Source organism: Calliopsis andreniformis, unplaced genomic scaffold (assembly GCF_051401765.1).
Source record: "Calliopsis andreniformis isolate RMS-2024a unplaced genomic scaffold, iyCalAndr_principal scaffold0120, whole genome shotgun sequence".
Lineage (NCBI taxonomy): Eukaryota > Metazoa > Arthropoda > Insecta > Hymenoptera > Andrenidae > Calliopsis > Calliopsis andreniformis.
The window spans coordinates 18,551-33,886 of NW_027480529.1; the positions used below are offsets into that span (position 1 = coordinate 18,551).

At 52.9% G+C, this 15,336-nt stretch overlaps 2 protein-coding genes across 2 annotated transcripts; both read right to left on the reverse strand.

Moving 5' to 3' along the window:
- Positions 1 to 764: 764 nt before the first annotated feature.
- On the reverse strand, positions 765 to 6,089 carry LOC143187609 (uncharacterized). Its single transcript, XM_076391835.1, has one exon. It carries the CDS (start codon positions 6,087 to 6,089, stop codon positions 765 to 767), a length of 5,325 nt encoding a protein of 1,774 aa, XP_076247950.1.
- Positions 6,090 to 8,648: 2,559 nt separating this feature from the next.
- LOC143187610 (uncharacterized) lies at positions 8,649 to 13,973 on the reverse strand. The gene has a single exon (XM_076391837.1). It carries the CDS (start codon positions 13,971 to 13,973, stop codon positions 8,649 to 8,651), a length of 5,325 nt encoding a protein of 1,774 aa, XP_076247952.1.
- Between the last annotated feature and the right edge of the window lie 1,363 nt (positions 13,974 to 15,336).

The window sequence follows — 15,336 nt, forward strand, 5'->3', positions numbered from 1 at the left end:
CCGATGGGGGCGTCGGTGCTGGGGGCCTCGATCCGGCCGCGACGGTGGACGTTGGTTGACCGGCTGCGGGGGTGGCGACCCGCCGTTCCGCCCTCTTCCTCCGTCGTTTGTTGACCCCCTTGGAGGGGCCAGCCGAAGGGCCAGCCGAAGTGCCAGCCGAAGGGCCAGCCGAAGGGCCAGCCGAAGGGCCAGCCGAAGGGCCAGCCTGCTGCCTCGGTGCTGCAGCTCCTTCCTGCGGCTTCCCTCCCTGCTCTTTCCAGAGCAGGGACGTAAGTAGGCCCTCCTTATTCCATTTGACCAAATATCGTCCTCCCGTTGCCGGTATACGATATCGCCGGGTGGTGGTCGGTATATGCCCAGGAACTTTATATATTTCCGTCCCCAGCTTTAATTCCCAATCTTCCGGCGTGGGTGGTCCACTCGCGGGCGCACTTCCTTGGTCCGGCGGGGCGACGGTGGTGAGGGCCTCCTCGCCGATCCGCATGCAGCGGTCGAAGCTCGCCGATATTGCCTTATCGCTTGCCATTGTTGCTTGACTAATGATCGTCAACCGGCTGCGATCGGATCAAATTTCGGCGGCGCCCGCGAGTTCGCGGGGGGCGCTCTTCCCTTGGAGAGAGAGAGAGAGAAGTACCTCATCTCCCCTCCCTGGACTGTCAAGGGGGCCGGGAGCCAAAGGGGGGTTCGTGACCGTTTGTCTTTTCAAATAGAACGGTTGCCCTCACCTTTGTCTCGTTCGGCCTTTACCGAATTTTGTCCGGTGTTTATTTCGCCTGCTCGACCTCGGCAACCGTCGCCGCAGCAGGCTCATCCACGGGTAACTTACACATCCTTGTAATCGGACGTGTATATGTGGACTTTGCTGTACGGACTTTTACCACCCGTACATTTTCGTCCTTACCCGGGAACACCTCCTCAATTCTCCCCATTTCCCACTGATTAGGGGGGAGAAGAGGATTCTGCACTAACACCAGATCCCCTGGTTGCAGTTGCAGTTGGGTGGTGCGCCACTTATAGCGATTTTGGAGGTGCGTGAGATAATCTCGCGTCCAGTGCCTCCAAAGCTGCTCGTGAAATTTTTGAATCGCTCTCCACCGCGATAGTCGCGAGAGTTTTTCAGTTTCCACCGATTGCAGCGGAATCGCATTTAGTGGACCTCCTGTCAGGAAATGCCCGGGCGTCAGAGGCGCATAATCATCTGGGTGGTCACTCAGGGGGGCGATCGGTCGCGAGTTGAGACTCGCTTCGATCTTGCAGAGAAGCGTCTGCATTTCCTCTCCCGTCGGCGTGAATTCACCCAGTGTGCGCTTTAAATGGTGTTTCACCGATTTTACGCCGGCTTCCTGCATTCCACCGAAATGAGGAGCGCTGGGGGGGTTAAACCTCCACCTTATCCCCATAGAGCTGCATTTGTTTTGCATTTCTGTGGAGGAAAACGCCTCACAGAACTGCTTACGTAACTCTCGATCGGCCCCAACGAAATTGGTGCCATTATCGCTAAAAATGCAAGACGGTATACCACGTCTAGCTACGAACCGATCGAGTGCAGCTAAAAACGCGCTCGTCGTGTAATCATGGACGAGCTCGATGTGGACGGCGCGCGTGGCGTAACAAACGAACACCGCGATGTACGCTTTGTGAGCCGTCTTTCCTCGACCAGCGGAGTCGCGGACACGGTAAGGCCCCGCGTAGTCCACTCCGCAGTTGTCGAAGGCCTTTGCAGGCCTGCAGCGTTCCGGTATCAAATGCTGCATTATTTGCGTGGAGGCGCTGCTTCGCCATCTCACGCATCGCATGCATTTGTTTATAACCGTCTTCGCTGCGTTTCGGCAGCCGAGAATCCAGTAGCTTTGCCTCACAGTATGCAAGGTCAGCTGCAAGCCCCCGTGCAACGTATCCACGTGGCACTGCCGGATTATGAGTGTTGACACATAATGTTTCGGCAGTATTATCGGGTGCTTGGTTTCCCATGCAAGCGTCGCGTTCTCCAGTCGTCCGCCAACCCTCAAGACGTCATTTTCGTCGAGAAAAGGGTTTAGGCTTTTTAGCGGAGATTTCTCAGGTATTCCTCGGCGTTTTTTCAAGCACCGGTACTCTTCTGAGAAATGCGTGCCTTGTATGTGACGCACGATACGTTCAGTTGCGATTCGCAATTCTGACGCCTCGATTACTCGACTGTCGGGTGACCCCTGTTCGGCGCGTGTTTGTTTTCGCCAGCGAAGACAATACGCCGTTACACGCAACAGTTTTCTCCACGTTTGAAATCGGAACAGAAATTTCCATTCCGGTTTCGGAGTCGTTACATGTGCATGCGCTATGCGCTTGCTTTCAGTGGTCTCCACGGAAGCTGGCATCGCTGGCCACTCCACTTCCGGTCCGCTCAGCCACCCTGGTCCAAACATCCACAGTCTCGACTGCAGAAAGTCTGCAGCCTCTATCCCACGCGAATTTAAATCCGCGGGATTTGAGCGTGTTGGAACGTAACGCCATTCAGCGCTCGGAAGAGACGTTTGGATTTTTGACACGCGGTTGGCTACCACAACCGTCCATGTCGATGGGTGTTTTTTAAGCCAAGCGAGGGCGATCGTAGAATCTGTCCAACAGACAACACGATCGATCGGCAGTGAGAGCGACTTTCTCAGATGCACGATAAGCTCAGCGAGCAGTACGGCCCCGTTCAATTCAAGAACTGGGATCGACTGCGTTTTGATCGGAGCCACTCGCGTTTTTGCCATTAGAAGTGACGTAAACACTTCATTGTTCACCGTCGTCACTCTCAAGTAGGTGACGGCGGAATAGGCAGCGAGTGATGCGTCACAAAATCCATGGAGCTCCACAGAGATTGCATCGGCTCCGTATCGGATCCATCTGGGTAATTTCCAATCGTTCAATCTGTTCCAATCGACACAAAATGTGTTCCACATTTTGTGCGTCTCCGCGGAAACGTGCTCGTCCCACTGGATTTTTTCCAGCCACTGGGCTTGCATCAAAATTTTCGCACGGATCATAACTGGCGAAAGCCAGCCGAGGGGATCGTACAGTTTCGCAATCTCCGAAAACAAAGTGCGCTTTGTTATCGGTGTTGCAGACGGTTGAAACCGTTGCAGATTGAAATAGAAAAAATCTCCAGATGGTATCCATCGCAGACCGAGTACCTTTAATTCTGAATCGTCAAACAAATTAAGGTCGACTGCGTGTGAGTGCGAGCTCTGTGGAATATTTCGTAACAAATCTGACGAATTTCCAGCCCACTTGCGAAGGTTAAATCCACCTCGCTGTAGGAGCTCGCACGTTTGTTTACGGATTCTCTCCAACAACGGTTTGTCGGGAGCTCCCATAAACACATCGTCTACGTAGACGTCCTTCTCGAGGACAGGCGCGGCGAGCGGGTACCGGTCGCCGTCCTGTTTTTTCAGCTCGAGAAGTGTTCGCATCGAAAGGTATGGAGCGCACGCCGTACCGTATGTGACGGTATTCAACTCGTAAGCGATAAGTCGCTCGGTCGAGGGGGTGCGCCATACGATGCATTGAAAGCGACGATCCTCTTTAGCTACGAGAATTTGTCTAAACATCTTCTCGATATCCGCTACTAACACGTATTCGTACAGACGCCACCTCGTTAATACGGCGGTGATATCAGTCTGTAATTTTGGACCTACGTGGAGGAGGTCGTTCAGCGAGCGTCCGCCCGCTGTTTTGCTGGAGGCGTTAAACACGACGCGCAGCTTCGTCGTAGCGCTCTCCGTGCGAATAACCGCTCGGTGAGGGATATAGAGTCGCATGTTATCGACTGACTCGAGCCGAGTCATATGATTTAACGACTCGTATTCAGTGAGAAACTCACTGTATTCCTTCACGAGGGTTTGGTTCAGGTCCAGTTTTCTCCTCAACCTTGTCAACGCGGAGAGAGCTATTGGGAGAGAATCGCCCAACAGCTCGTCCGGGTTCGAATGGTTAAAGGGCAACCGAACTATAAACCTTCCCGTCGCGTCTCGCGCGACGGTTTTTACGAAGTGCTCTTCGCATTCGTCCTCGGCTTTAGTGTTCACCAAGGTCGAGGGCACCTCCTCTATCTCCCAGAATCGCCGTATCGCCTTGTCCAACGATTCAAGGACGCTGCAGTGCAGCGTCCTCACGGGATTTGGGGAAGAGTTTGCTGCGTCGATCGGCCCAGACAGGATCCAGCCCAAGGCCGTCTCCTGTGCGATCGGTCCTGTTTTGTTTATTCGACGGAATCCTCGTCGAATAATACTGGCGTACACCTCTGCACCGATGAGCACCTCAATCGGTCGATCAGATGCAGGGTCTGGATCTGCAAGCGTCAGTTCACTTAAGATCTCAGCATCTGAGATGCGAACCGACGGTGGAACGTAGGACGTAATTTTCGGGACGATGTATGCACTAGTGCGGAACGCCTGTGCAGTGCACCGTGTTGACCCGAATCTAATGTCCGCGCTGTGCGTAATCTCATGGGTCTTTCCGCCCCCCAAGCCGGTTACCATGGCTTGGGTTTTCCTTCGCGCGAGTCGTAGATCATTCACCAGACTCGCTGTTATGAAGGAGGCCTCAGATCCCTGATCAATGAGTGCACGCGCGATACGCGACGTACCTCCCTTTCCATAGACTCGCACATCAGCTGTCGCCAGAAACACAGATCCCGTTACGCTCTCTGTCGCACCACAGTGAGACGCAACGTTGTCGGCTGACGTAGAAGCACGAGAATTCGTGTTTACGTTTGCCTGTACAGGACTGCGCGCAGGAACGTTGCTCCGTCCCGCTTCCCGCTTGCCCTGATTTGGCTTGTTCGTCGTACGACGGTTACTTGTGCCGACTTTCTGTGTATCAAAGTGCAGGATGGTATGATGCCGTCCGTTACACTGTTTACATGACACGCTGGTTCGACAGTGTGTCACCGTGTGCGTTGACGCCAAGCAGTTTATACAATACTGATTATTCTTCATGTATTGAAACCGCTGTTCCGGCGAAAGTGTCTTGAACTTTTTACACGTAGCAACTACGTGCGGTTGTTCACAAAACACGCACTTTTCGGGAGTAGGGGGAGCATTCTCGACCACGGCGTTATGCTGCCGTATGCGAGATTTCGGCGTGACTTCCGCCTTTGCGTTGCATCGTTGGTGTTCCAATGCCACCAACGCGCGCTCCTGTCCGTCAAGGAACTTCATCATGTCGTCAAACGACGGGAAGTCCGTGTCCGATTGGATAGACATTTCCCACTCCCACTGCAGGGCTGCTTCCAGCTTCTCTTTTATGAGAATGACCAGCACGTCACTCCACTCTTTAGTAGGGCGCCCCAATCTCTTGAGCGCAGCGAGCGTCTGTCTCCAGCTCACTGTGACTTGCTGGAAGCTGGGTAGATCGCCTTTTTTTATCATTCTCAGCTTCCGTAAGGTCTCAAGAAGCTGAGTAATAATTGTGCGTGGGTTCCCGAATCGTTTCTTCAGGGCGTCCCACGCCTCGCTGAAATTGCGATCCGCAATTTCAAATTCGGCGATCGTCGCGAGAGCCTCACCTTCCAAGCACGCGTTCAAATATTGCAACCGCTGTGCGTCGGACAACCGTTGGTTATTCTTCACGCCAGCGGTGAATAGATCCTCAAAGTGTCTCCACTTTCTGGAATCACCGCTGAACTTTGGAAGGCTTTGCTTAGGCAACTCGACTGGAATCTGCGTGTTGTCAAAGCCGGCACCCTCGGCTTTACGTTGGTTAATACCCAACTCAACCCGCTCCTTCGCTTCGACCAGTTGTGCGATTTCCGTCATTAGGAAATCCTGGACCTCGTGGAACGTGTCCTCGGCGTCCTGAAGCACCTCCTGATCGAAGAAGGGTATACCTTTACGGTGATGGAGGGGAATGCCCTGTTTGAGACGACTAACTCGCTCGAGCACGTCCCTCCACACTTCCGTGGCATAGTTTAGCTTTTCTTTCAGGAGGAAGATAGTAAAACTACTTCGTCCTTTCTTCTTCGGATTCGTCACGAGTCGGGTCAAACCTCTGACTCGCGAGACGATATCCTCCATGTCACTCTCGAGGCTGGGCGAAAGCGCCTGTTCTCTTTGGGGAGTGGACATGGTGGTACGATTCGAGAGGTAAACGCTACTCGAAATTCGACCTGAAGAGAAGCTAATACAACTTTTCCTTGCCCTTTCTCAACCGAATCCGGCTCGAAGGACCTTATGTTAGAATCGCTGAAAATTCAGGGATCTAACGGGGTCCGGATTGGGTGGTTGAGAGAAGGGTGTCAAGAAAAAAATTGTACACTTAATTAAATTTGAGTCGGCCCTAAAAAGGACTTAAATACGACGTTTATTTTTTAGTTTAGTTGGGGGTCTTCGACCAAAATCTTAGGGAAGGGTCCCTTGGACTGACGCCGGCCGGTGTCCCTTAGCGACGCTGGCGTCTGGAAAAGAAAAAGAGCGGCGAAACCGCACTGGTCAGCGAGCGTATTGCTTTCAAGCCAAACCGTTGTCTTCCCGACTCCAGGCTTCGAAACGAGCCTACGTGGAGGGGGGAGCAGTACCTTGACGTATCGTTAAGGTAATGTAGTGGACTGTAATACCGACGTTTCTTCGCTCTGAAGAAAGCGTCGGCAGACGAGTGTGCAGAGAGGAGGGATCCTCCTTTTCTCTGCTCAACCTGCCTTCCAAGAAGGCTTGCCTCGTGCGAATCACGGTTGTAAGCCGAGATTCGCGAGCGTTCGACCCTCGGTACTAGCTTTAGCTAGCCTTGGCGGCGGATAAAGGCCAGAGGTTGTAGCACTCACCGTTCACCGCAACGTACGCATCTATTCGTCGTACGCGGGCTGCTACTAAACGGGTGACACAACACGGGAAACGCAGAGGTGATACACTTACGTTTACCCTCTCTGTTGGTGCCAATATCGGGGCTCAACCAAGAAGAGGTCTTGATTGCTCCTCCGACGAATAGCAAGCTCAGGGAATCGGGGTAGCCACCGATTCCAAGAGCGCAGTTACTCGTCTTTTAAATTTATCGCGACTAAACAATCGCTTTGCCTTCGCACGTGTAATACGTGGTTCTCGAAGGGAGCTATGGCGAGCTGTAGTGCGATAATACAGCGTAGAAGGCGTCAAGAGCTAAGGAACTTGGTGCCCAAATTTCCTAACTCAGTAGACTCTTCTATAATGCTGTTCCTTGCTACCGTGCGAGCGTTCGGTGCAAGACTGACTTCGACATGCGAGCGCGAGACGCTCCGCGAAAATCGCGGAGTCCCCGAAAATCCGCTACGCGGCGCTCGCTTATCATTGTCTCTCTTTGTCTAATGTACCGATTTTGCTCTCTCTCTTTGTCAGGCTCCGATACCCCCACTCGTTATCGGGCCTGAGATTCAAACAGCTGATCGTAATCGCTCACCTGTTCGAACTTCAACCGCATCGGATGAAAAAACGAGTCGCAATTCGAATGTACCGAGTTTATTGTCAACGCAACTGAATTTCCTACCGAAGGCGACCTTCGGTCGGTCACAGCACGTTAACGTACTGCGATTCTCGCGGACGAAACGATGCTTCGAAATTTAAATGTATTTTAAACATACCGCCCCCCTTGCACTGTCCGTGCAAAAGGAGTATCGGCAGCTTCAACACAAACACGACTCGGATCGCGAAACTTGAAGGACCAAGATTTCTGTAGGCGATCAAAAGAGAGAGAGCAAAGTACCGCAAGTGGAGTTCAATTGAGATGAACTCACTCACGGCGCTTCGCAAAAATTCAATCAAACAAAATTTAATTGAACTTACTTTGCACTAGGTTGAGAAAACCCTGGGTGGCCCCGGAGAAAACGCATCGACGTTTCGATGGCCACCCCGATGGCCGTTCGGGTCATTTGTTCCAAAGCCCCGGGCGGGTGTCGGGTTGCTCGTGCCGATGGGGGCGTCGGTGCTGGGGGCCTCGATCCGGCCGCGACGGTGGACGTTGGTTGACCGGCTGCGGGGGTGGCGACCCGCCGTTCCGCCCTCTTCCTCCGTCGTTTGTTGACCCCCTTGGAGGGGCCAGCCGAAGGGCCAGCCGAAGTGCCAGCCGAAGGGCCAGCCGAAGGGCCAGCCGAAGGGCCAGCCTGCTGCCTCGGTGCTGCAGCTCCTTCCTGCGGCTTCCCTCCCTGCTCTTTCCAGAGCAGGGACGTAAGTAGGCCCTCCTTATTCCATTTGACCAAATATCGTCCTCCCGTTGCCGGTATACGATATCGCCGGGTGGTGGTCGGTATATGCCCAGGAACTTTATATATTTCCGTCCCCAGCTTTAATTCCCAATCTTCCGGCGTGGGTGGTCCACTCGCGGGCGCACTTCCTTGGTCCGGCGGGGCGACGGTGGTGAGGGCCTCCTCGCCGATCCGCATGCAGCGGTCGAAGCTCGCCGATATTGCCTTATCGCTTGCCATTGTTGCTTGACTAATGATCGTCAACCGGCTGCGATCGGATCAAATTTCGGCGGCGCCCGCGAGTTCGCGGGGGGCGCTCTTCCCTTGGAGAGAGAGAGAGAGAAGTACCTCATCTCCCCTCCCTGGACTGTCAAGGGGGCCGGGAGCCAAAGGGGGGTTCGTGACCGTTTGTCTTTTCAAATAGAACGGTTGCCCTCACCTTTGTCTCGTTCGGCCTTTACCGAATTTTGTCCGGTGTTTATTTCGCCTGCTCGACCTCGGCAACCGTCGCCGCAGCAGGCTCATCCACGGGTAACTTACACATCCTTGTAATCGGACGTGTATATGTGGACTTTGCTGTACGGACTTTTACCACCCGTACATTTTCGTCCTTACCCGGGAACACCTCCTCAATTCTCCCCATTTCCCACTGATTAGGGGGGAGAAGAGGATTCTGCACTAACACCAGATCCCCTGGTTGCAGTTGCAGTTGGGTGGTGCGCCACTTATAGCGATTTTGGAGGTGCGTGAGATAATCTCGCGTCCAGTGCCTCCAAAGCTGCTCGTGAAATTTTTGAATCGCTCTCCACCGCGATAGTCGCGAGAGTTTTTCAGTTTCCACCGATTGCAGCGGAATCGCATTTAGTGGACCTCCTGTCAGGAAATGCCCGGGCGTCAGAAGCGCATAATCATCTGGGTGGTCACTCAGGGGGGCGATCGGTCGCGAGTTGAGACTCGCTTCGATCTTGCAGAGAAGCGTCTGCATTTCCTCTCCCGTCGGCGTGAATTCACCCAGTGTGCGCTTTAAATGGTGTTTCACCGATTTTACGCCGGCTTCCTGCATTCCACCGAAATGAGGAGCGCTGGGGGGGTTAAACCTCCACCTTATCCCCATAGAGCTGCATTTGTTTTGCATTTCTGTGGAGGAAAACGCCTCACAGAACTGCTTACGTAACTCTCGATCGGCCCCAACGAAATTGGTGCCATTATCGCTAAAAATGCAAGACGGTATACCACGTCTAGCTACGAACCGATCGAGTGCAGCTAAAAACGCGCTCGTCGTGTAATCATGGACGAGCTCGATGTGGACGGCGCGCGTGGCGTAACAAACGAACACCGCGATGTACGCTTTGTGAGCCGTCTTTCCTCGACCAGCGGAGTCGCGGACACGGTAAGGCCCCGCGTAGTCCACTCCGCAGTTGTCGAAGGCCTTTGCAGGCCTGCAGCGTTCCGGTATCAAATGCTGCATTATTTGCGTGGAGGCGCTGCTTCGCCATCTCACGCATCGCATGCATTTGTTTATAACCGTCTTCGCTGCGTTTCGGCAGCCGAGAATCCAGTAGCTTTGCCTCACAGTATGCAAGGTCAGCTGCAAGCCCCCGTGCAACGTATCCACGTGGCACTGCCGGATTATGAGTGTTGACACATAATGTTTCGGCAGTATTATCGGGTGCTTGGTTTCCCATGCAAGCGTCGCGTTCTCCAGTCGTCCGCCAACCCTCAAGACGTCATTTTCGTCGAGAAAAGGGTTTAGGCTTTTTAGCGGAGATTTCTCAGGTATTCCTCGGCGTTTTTTCAAGCACCGGTACTCTTCTGAGAAATGCGTGCCTTGTATGTGACGCACGATACGTTCAGTTGCGATTCGCAATTCTGACGCCTCGATTACTCGACTGTCGGGTGACCCCTGTTCGGCGCGTGTTTGTTTTCGCCAGCGAAGACAATACGCCGTTACACGCAACAGTTTTCTCCACGTTTGAAATCGGAACAGAAATTTCCATTCCGGTTTCGGAGTCGTTACATGTGCATGCGCTATGCGCTTGCTTTCAGTGGTCTCCACGGAAGCTGGCATCGCTGGCCACTCCACTTCCGGTCCGCTCAGCCACCCTGGTCCAAACATCCACAGTCTCGACTGCAGAAAGTCTGCAGCCTCTATCCCACGCGAATTTAAATCCGCGGGATTTGAGCGTGTTGGAACGTAACGCCATTCAGCGCTCGGAAGAGACGTTTGGATTTTTGACACGCGGTTGGCTACCACAACCGTCCATGTCGATGGGTGTTTTTTAAGCCAAGCGAGGGCGATCGTAGAATCTGTCCAACAGACAACACGATCGATCGGCAGTGAGAGCGACTTTCTCAGATGCACGATAAGCTCAGCGAGCAGTACGGCCCCGTTCAATTCAAGAACTGGGATCGACTGCGTTTTGATCGGAGCCACTCGCGTTTTTGCCATTAGAAGTGACGTAAACACTTCATTGTTCACCGTCGTCACTCTCAAGTAGGTGACGGCGGAATAGGCAGCGAGTGATGCGTCACAAAATCCATGGAGCTCCACAGAGATTGCATCGGCTCCGTATCGGATCCATCTGGGTAATTTCCAATCGTTCAATCTGTTCCAATCGACACAAAATGTGTTCCACATTTTGTGCGTCTCCGCGGAAACGTGCTCGTCCCACTGGATTTTTTCCAGCCACTGGGCTTGCATCAAAATTTTCGCACGGATCATAACTGGCGAAAGCCAGCCGAGGGGATCGTACAGTTTCGCAATCTCCGAAAACAAAGTGCGCTTTGTTATCGGTGTTGCAGACGGTTGAAACCGTTGCAGATTGAAATAGAAAAAATCTCCAGATGGTATCCATCGCAGACCGAGTACCTTTAATTCTGAATCGTCAAACAAATTAAGGTCGACTGCGTGTGAGTGCGAGCTCTGTGGAATATTTCGTAACAAATCTGACGAATTTCCAGCCCACTTGCGAAGGTTAAATCCACCTCGCTGTAGGAGCTCGCACGTTTGTTTACGGATTCTCTCCAACAACGGTTTGTCGGGAGCTCCCATAAACACATCGTCTACGTAGACGTCCTTCTCGAGGACAGGCGCGGCGAGCGGGTACCGGTCGCCGTCCTGTTTTTTCAGCTCGAGAAGTGTTCGCATCGAAAGGTATGGAGCGCACGCCGTACCGTATGTGACGGTATTCAACTCGTAAGCGATAAGTCGCTCGGTCGAGGGGGTGCGCCATACGATGCATTGAAAGCGACGATCCTCTTTAGCTACGAGAATTTGTCTAAACATCTTCTCGATATCCGCTACTAACACGTATTCGTACAGACGCCACCTCGTTAATACGGCGGTGATATCAGTCTGTAATTTTGGACCTACGTGGAGGAGGTCGTTCAGCGAGCGTCCGCCCGCTGTTTTGCTGGAGGCGTTAAACACGACGCGCAGCTTCGTCGTAGCGCTCTCCGTGCGAATAACCGCTCGGTGAGGGATATAGAGTCGCATGTTATCGACTGACTCGAGCCGAGTCATATGATTTAACGACTCGTATTCAGTGAGAAACTCACTGTATTCCTTCACGAGGGTTTGGTTCAGGTCCAGTTTTCTCCTCAACCTTGTCAACGCGGAGAGAGCTATTGGGAGAGAATCGCCCAACAGCTCGTCCGGGTTCGAATGGTTAAAGGGCAACCGAACTATAAACCTTCCCGTCGCGTCTCGCGCGACGGTTTTTACGAAGTGCTCTTCGCATTCGTCCTCGGCTTTAGTGTTCACCAAGGTCGAGGGCACCTCCTCTATCTCCCAGAATCGCCGTATCGCCTTGTCCAACGATTCAAGGACGCTGCAGTGCAGCGTCCTCACGGGATTTGGGGAAGAGTTTGCTGCGTCGATCGGCCCAGACAGGATCCAGCCCAAGGCCGTCTCCTGTGCGATCGGTCCTGTTTTGTTTATTCGACGGAATCCTCGTCGAATAATACTGGCGTACACCTCTGCACCGATGAGCACCTCAATCGGTCGATCAGATGCAGGGTCTGGATCTGCAAGCGTCAGTTCACTTAAGATCTCAGCATCTGAGATGCGAACCGACGGTGGAACGTAGGACGTAATTTTCGGGACGATGTATGCACTAGTGCGGAACGCCTGTGCAGTGCACCGTGTTGACCCGAATCTAATGTCCGCGCTGTGCGTAATCTCATGGGTCTTTCCGCCCCCCAAGCCGGTTACCATGGCTTGGGTTTTCCTTCGCGCGAGTCGTAGATCATTCACCAGACTCGCTGTTATGAAGGAGGCCTCAGATCCCTGATCAATGAGTGCACGCGCGATACGCGACGTACCTCCCTTTCCATAGACTCGCACATCAGCTGTCGCCAGAAACACAGATCCCGTTACGCTCTCTGTCGCACCACAGTGAGACGCAACGTTGTCGGCTGACGTAGAAGCACGAGAATTCGTGTTTACGTTTGCCTGTACAGGACTGCGCGCAGGAACGTTGCTCCGTCCCGCTTCCCGCTTGCCCTGATTTGGCTTGTTCGTCGTACGACGGTTACTTGTGCCGACTTTCTGTGTATCAAAGTGCAGGATGGTATGATGCCGTCCGTTACACTGTTTACATGACACGCTGGTTCGACAGTGTGTCACCGTGTGCGTTGACGCCAAGCAGTTTATACAATACTGATTATTCTTCATGTATTGAAACCGCTGTTCCGGCGAAAGTGTCTTGAACTTTTTACACGTAGCAACTACGTGCGGTTGTTCACAAAACACGCACTTTTCGGGAGTAGGGGGAGCATTCTCGACCACGGCGTTATGCTGCCGTATGCGAGATTTCGGCGTGACTTCCGCCTTTGCGTTGCATCGTTGGTGTTCCAATGCCACCAACGCGCGCTCCTGTCCGTCAAGGAACTTCATCATGTCGTCAAACGACGGGAAGTCCGTGTCCGATTGGATAGACATTTCCCACTCCCACTGCAGGGCTGCTTCCAGCTTCTCTTTTATGAGAATGACCAGCACGTCACTCCACTCTTTAGTAGGGCGCCCCAATCTCTTGAGCGCAGCGAGCGTCTGTCTCCAGCTCACTGTGACTTGCTGGAAGCTGGGTAGATCGCCTTTTTTTATCATTCTCAGCTTCCGTAAGGTCTCAAGAAGCTGAGTAATAATTGTGCGTGGGTTCCCGAATCGTTTCTTCAGGGCGTCCCACGCCTCGCTGAAATTGCGATCCGCAATTTCAAATTCGGCGATCGTCGCGAGAGCCTCACCTTCCAAGCACGCGTTCAAATATTGCAACCGCTGTGCGTCGGACAACCGTTGGTTATTCTTCACGCCAGCGGTGAATAGATCCTCAAAGTGTCTCCACTTTCTGGAATCACCGCTGAACTTTGGAAGGCTTTGCTTAGGCAACTCGACTGGAATCTGCGTGTTGTCAAAGCCGGCACCCTCGGCTTTACGTTGGTTAATACCCAACTCAACCCGCTCCTTCGCTTCGACCAGTTGTGCGATTTCCGTCATTAGGAAATCCTGGACCTCGTGGAACGTGTCCTCGGCGTCCTGAAGCACCTCCTGATCGAAGAAGGGTATACCTTTACGGTGATGGAGGGGAATGCCCTGTTTGAGACGACTAACTCGCTCGAGCACGTCCCTCCACACTTCCGTGGCATAGTTTAGCTTTTCTTTCAGGAGGAAGATAGTAAAACTACTTCGTCCTTTCTTCTTCGGATTCGTCACGAGTCGGGTCAAACCTCTGACTCGCGAGACGATATCCTCCATGTCACTCTCGAGGCTGGGCGAAAGCGCCTGTTCTCTTTGGGGAGTGGACATGGTGGTACGATTCGAGAGGTAAACGCTACTCGAAATTCGACCTGAAGAGAAGCTAATACAACTTTTCCTTGCCCTTTCTCAACCGAATCCGGCTCGAAGGACCTTATGTTAGAATCGCTGAAAATTCAGGGATCTAACGGGGTCCGGATTGGGTGGTTGAGAGAAGGGTGTCAAGAAAAAAATTGTACACTTAATTAAATTTGAGTCGGCCCTAAAAAGGACTTAAATACGACGTTTATTTTTTAGTTTAGTTGGGGGTCTTCGACCAAAATCTTAGGGAAGGGTCCCTTGGACTGACGCCGGCCGGTGTCCCTTAGCGACGCTGGCGTCTGGAAAAGAAAAAGAGCGGCGAAACCGCACTGGTCAGCGAGCGTATTGCTTTCAAGCCAAACCGTTGTCTTCCCGACTCCAGGCTTCGAAACGAGCCTACGTGGAGGGGGGAGCAGTACCTTGACGTATCGTTAAGGTAATGTAGTGGACTGTAATACCGACGTTTCTTCGCTCTGAAGAAAGCGTCGGCAGACGAGTGTGCAGAGAGGAGGGATCCTCCTTTTCTCTGCTCAACCTGCCTTCCAAGAAGGCTTGCCTCGTGCGAATCACGGTTGTAAGCCGAGATTCGCGAGCGTTCGACCCTCGGTACTAGCTTTAGCTAGCCTTGGCGGCGGATAAAGGCCAGAGGTTGTAGCACTCACCGTTCACCGCAACGTACGCATCTATTCGTCGTACGCGGGCTGCTACTAAACGGGTGACACAACACGGGAAACGCAGAGGTGATACACTTACGTTTACCCTCTCTGTTGGTGCCAATATCGGGGCTCAACCAAGAAGAGGTCTTGATTGCTCCTCCGACGAATAGCAAGCTCAGGGAATCGGGGTAGCCACCGATTCCAAGAGCGCAGTTACTCGTCTTTTAAATTTATCGCGACTAAACAATCGCTTTGCCTTCGCACGTGTAATACGTGGTTCTCGAAGGGAGCTATGGCGAGCTGTAGTGCGATAATACAGCGTAGAAGGCGTCAAGAGCTAAGGAACTTGGTGCCCAAATTTCCTAACTCAGTAGACTCTTCTATAATGCTGTTCCTTGCTACCGTGCGAGCGTTCGGTGCAAGACTGACTTCGACATGCGAGCGCGAGACGCTCCGCGAAAATCGCGGAGTCCCCGAAAATCCGCTACGCGGCGCTCGCTTATCATTGTCTCTCTTTGTCTAATGTACCGATTTTGCTCTCTCTCTTTGTCAGGCTCCGATACCCCCACTCGTTATCGGGCCTGAGATTCAAACAGCTGATCGTAATCGCTCACCTGTTCGAACTTCAACCGCATCGGATGAAAAAACGAGTCGCAATTCGAATGTACCGAGTTTAT

What these genes read in the sequence shown, in the direction of transcription:
- LOC143187609 (XM_076391835.1), bottom strand. Translation starts at nt 6,089, where the DNA reads ATGTCCACTCCCCAAAGAGAACAGGCGCTTTCGCCCAGCCTCGAGAGT.
- LOC143187610 (XM_076391837.1), bottom strand. Translation starts at nt 13,973, where the DNA reads ATGTCCACTCCCCAAAGAGAACAGGCGCTTTCGCCCAGCCTCGAGAGT.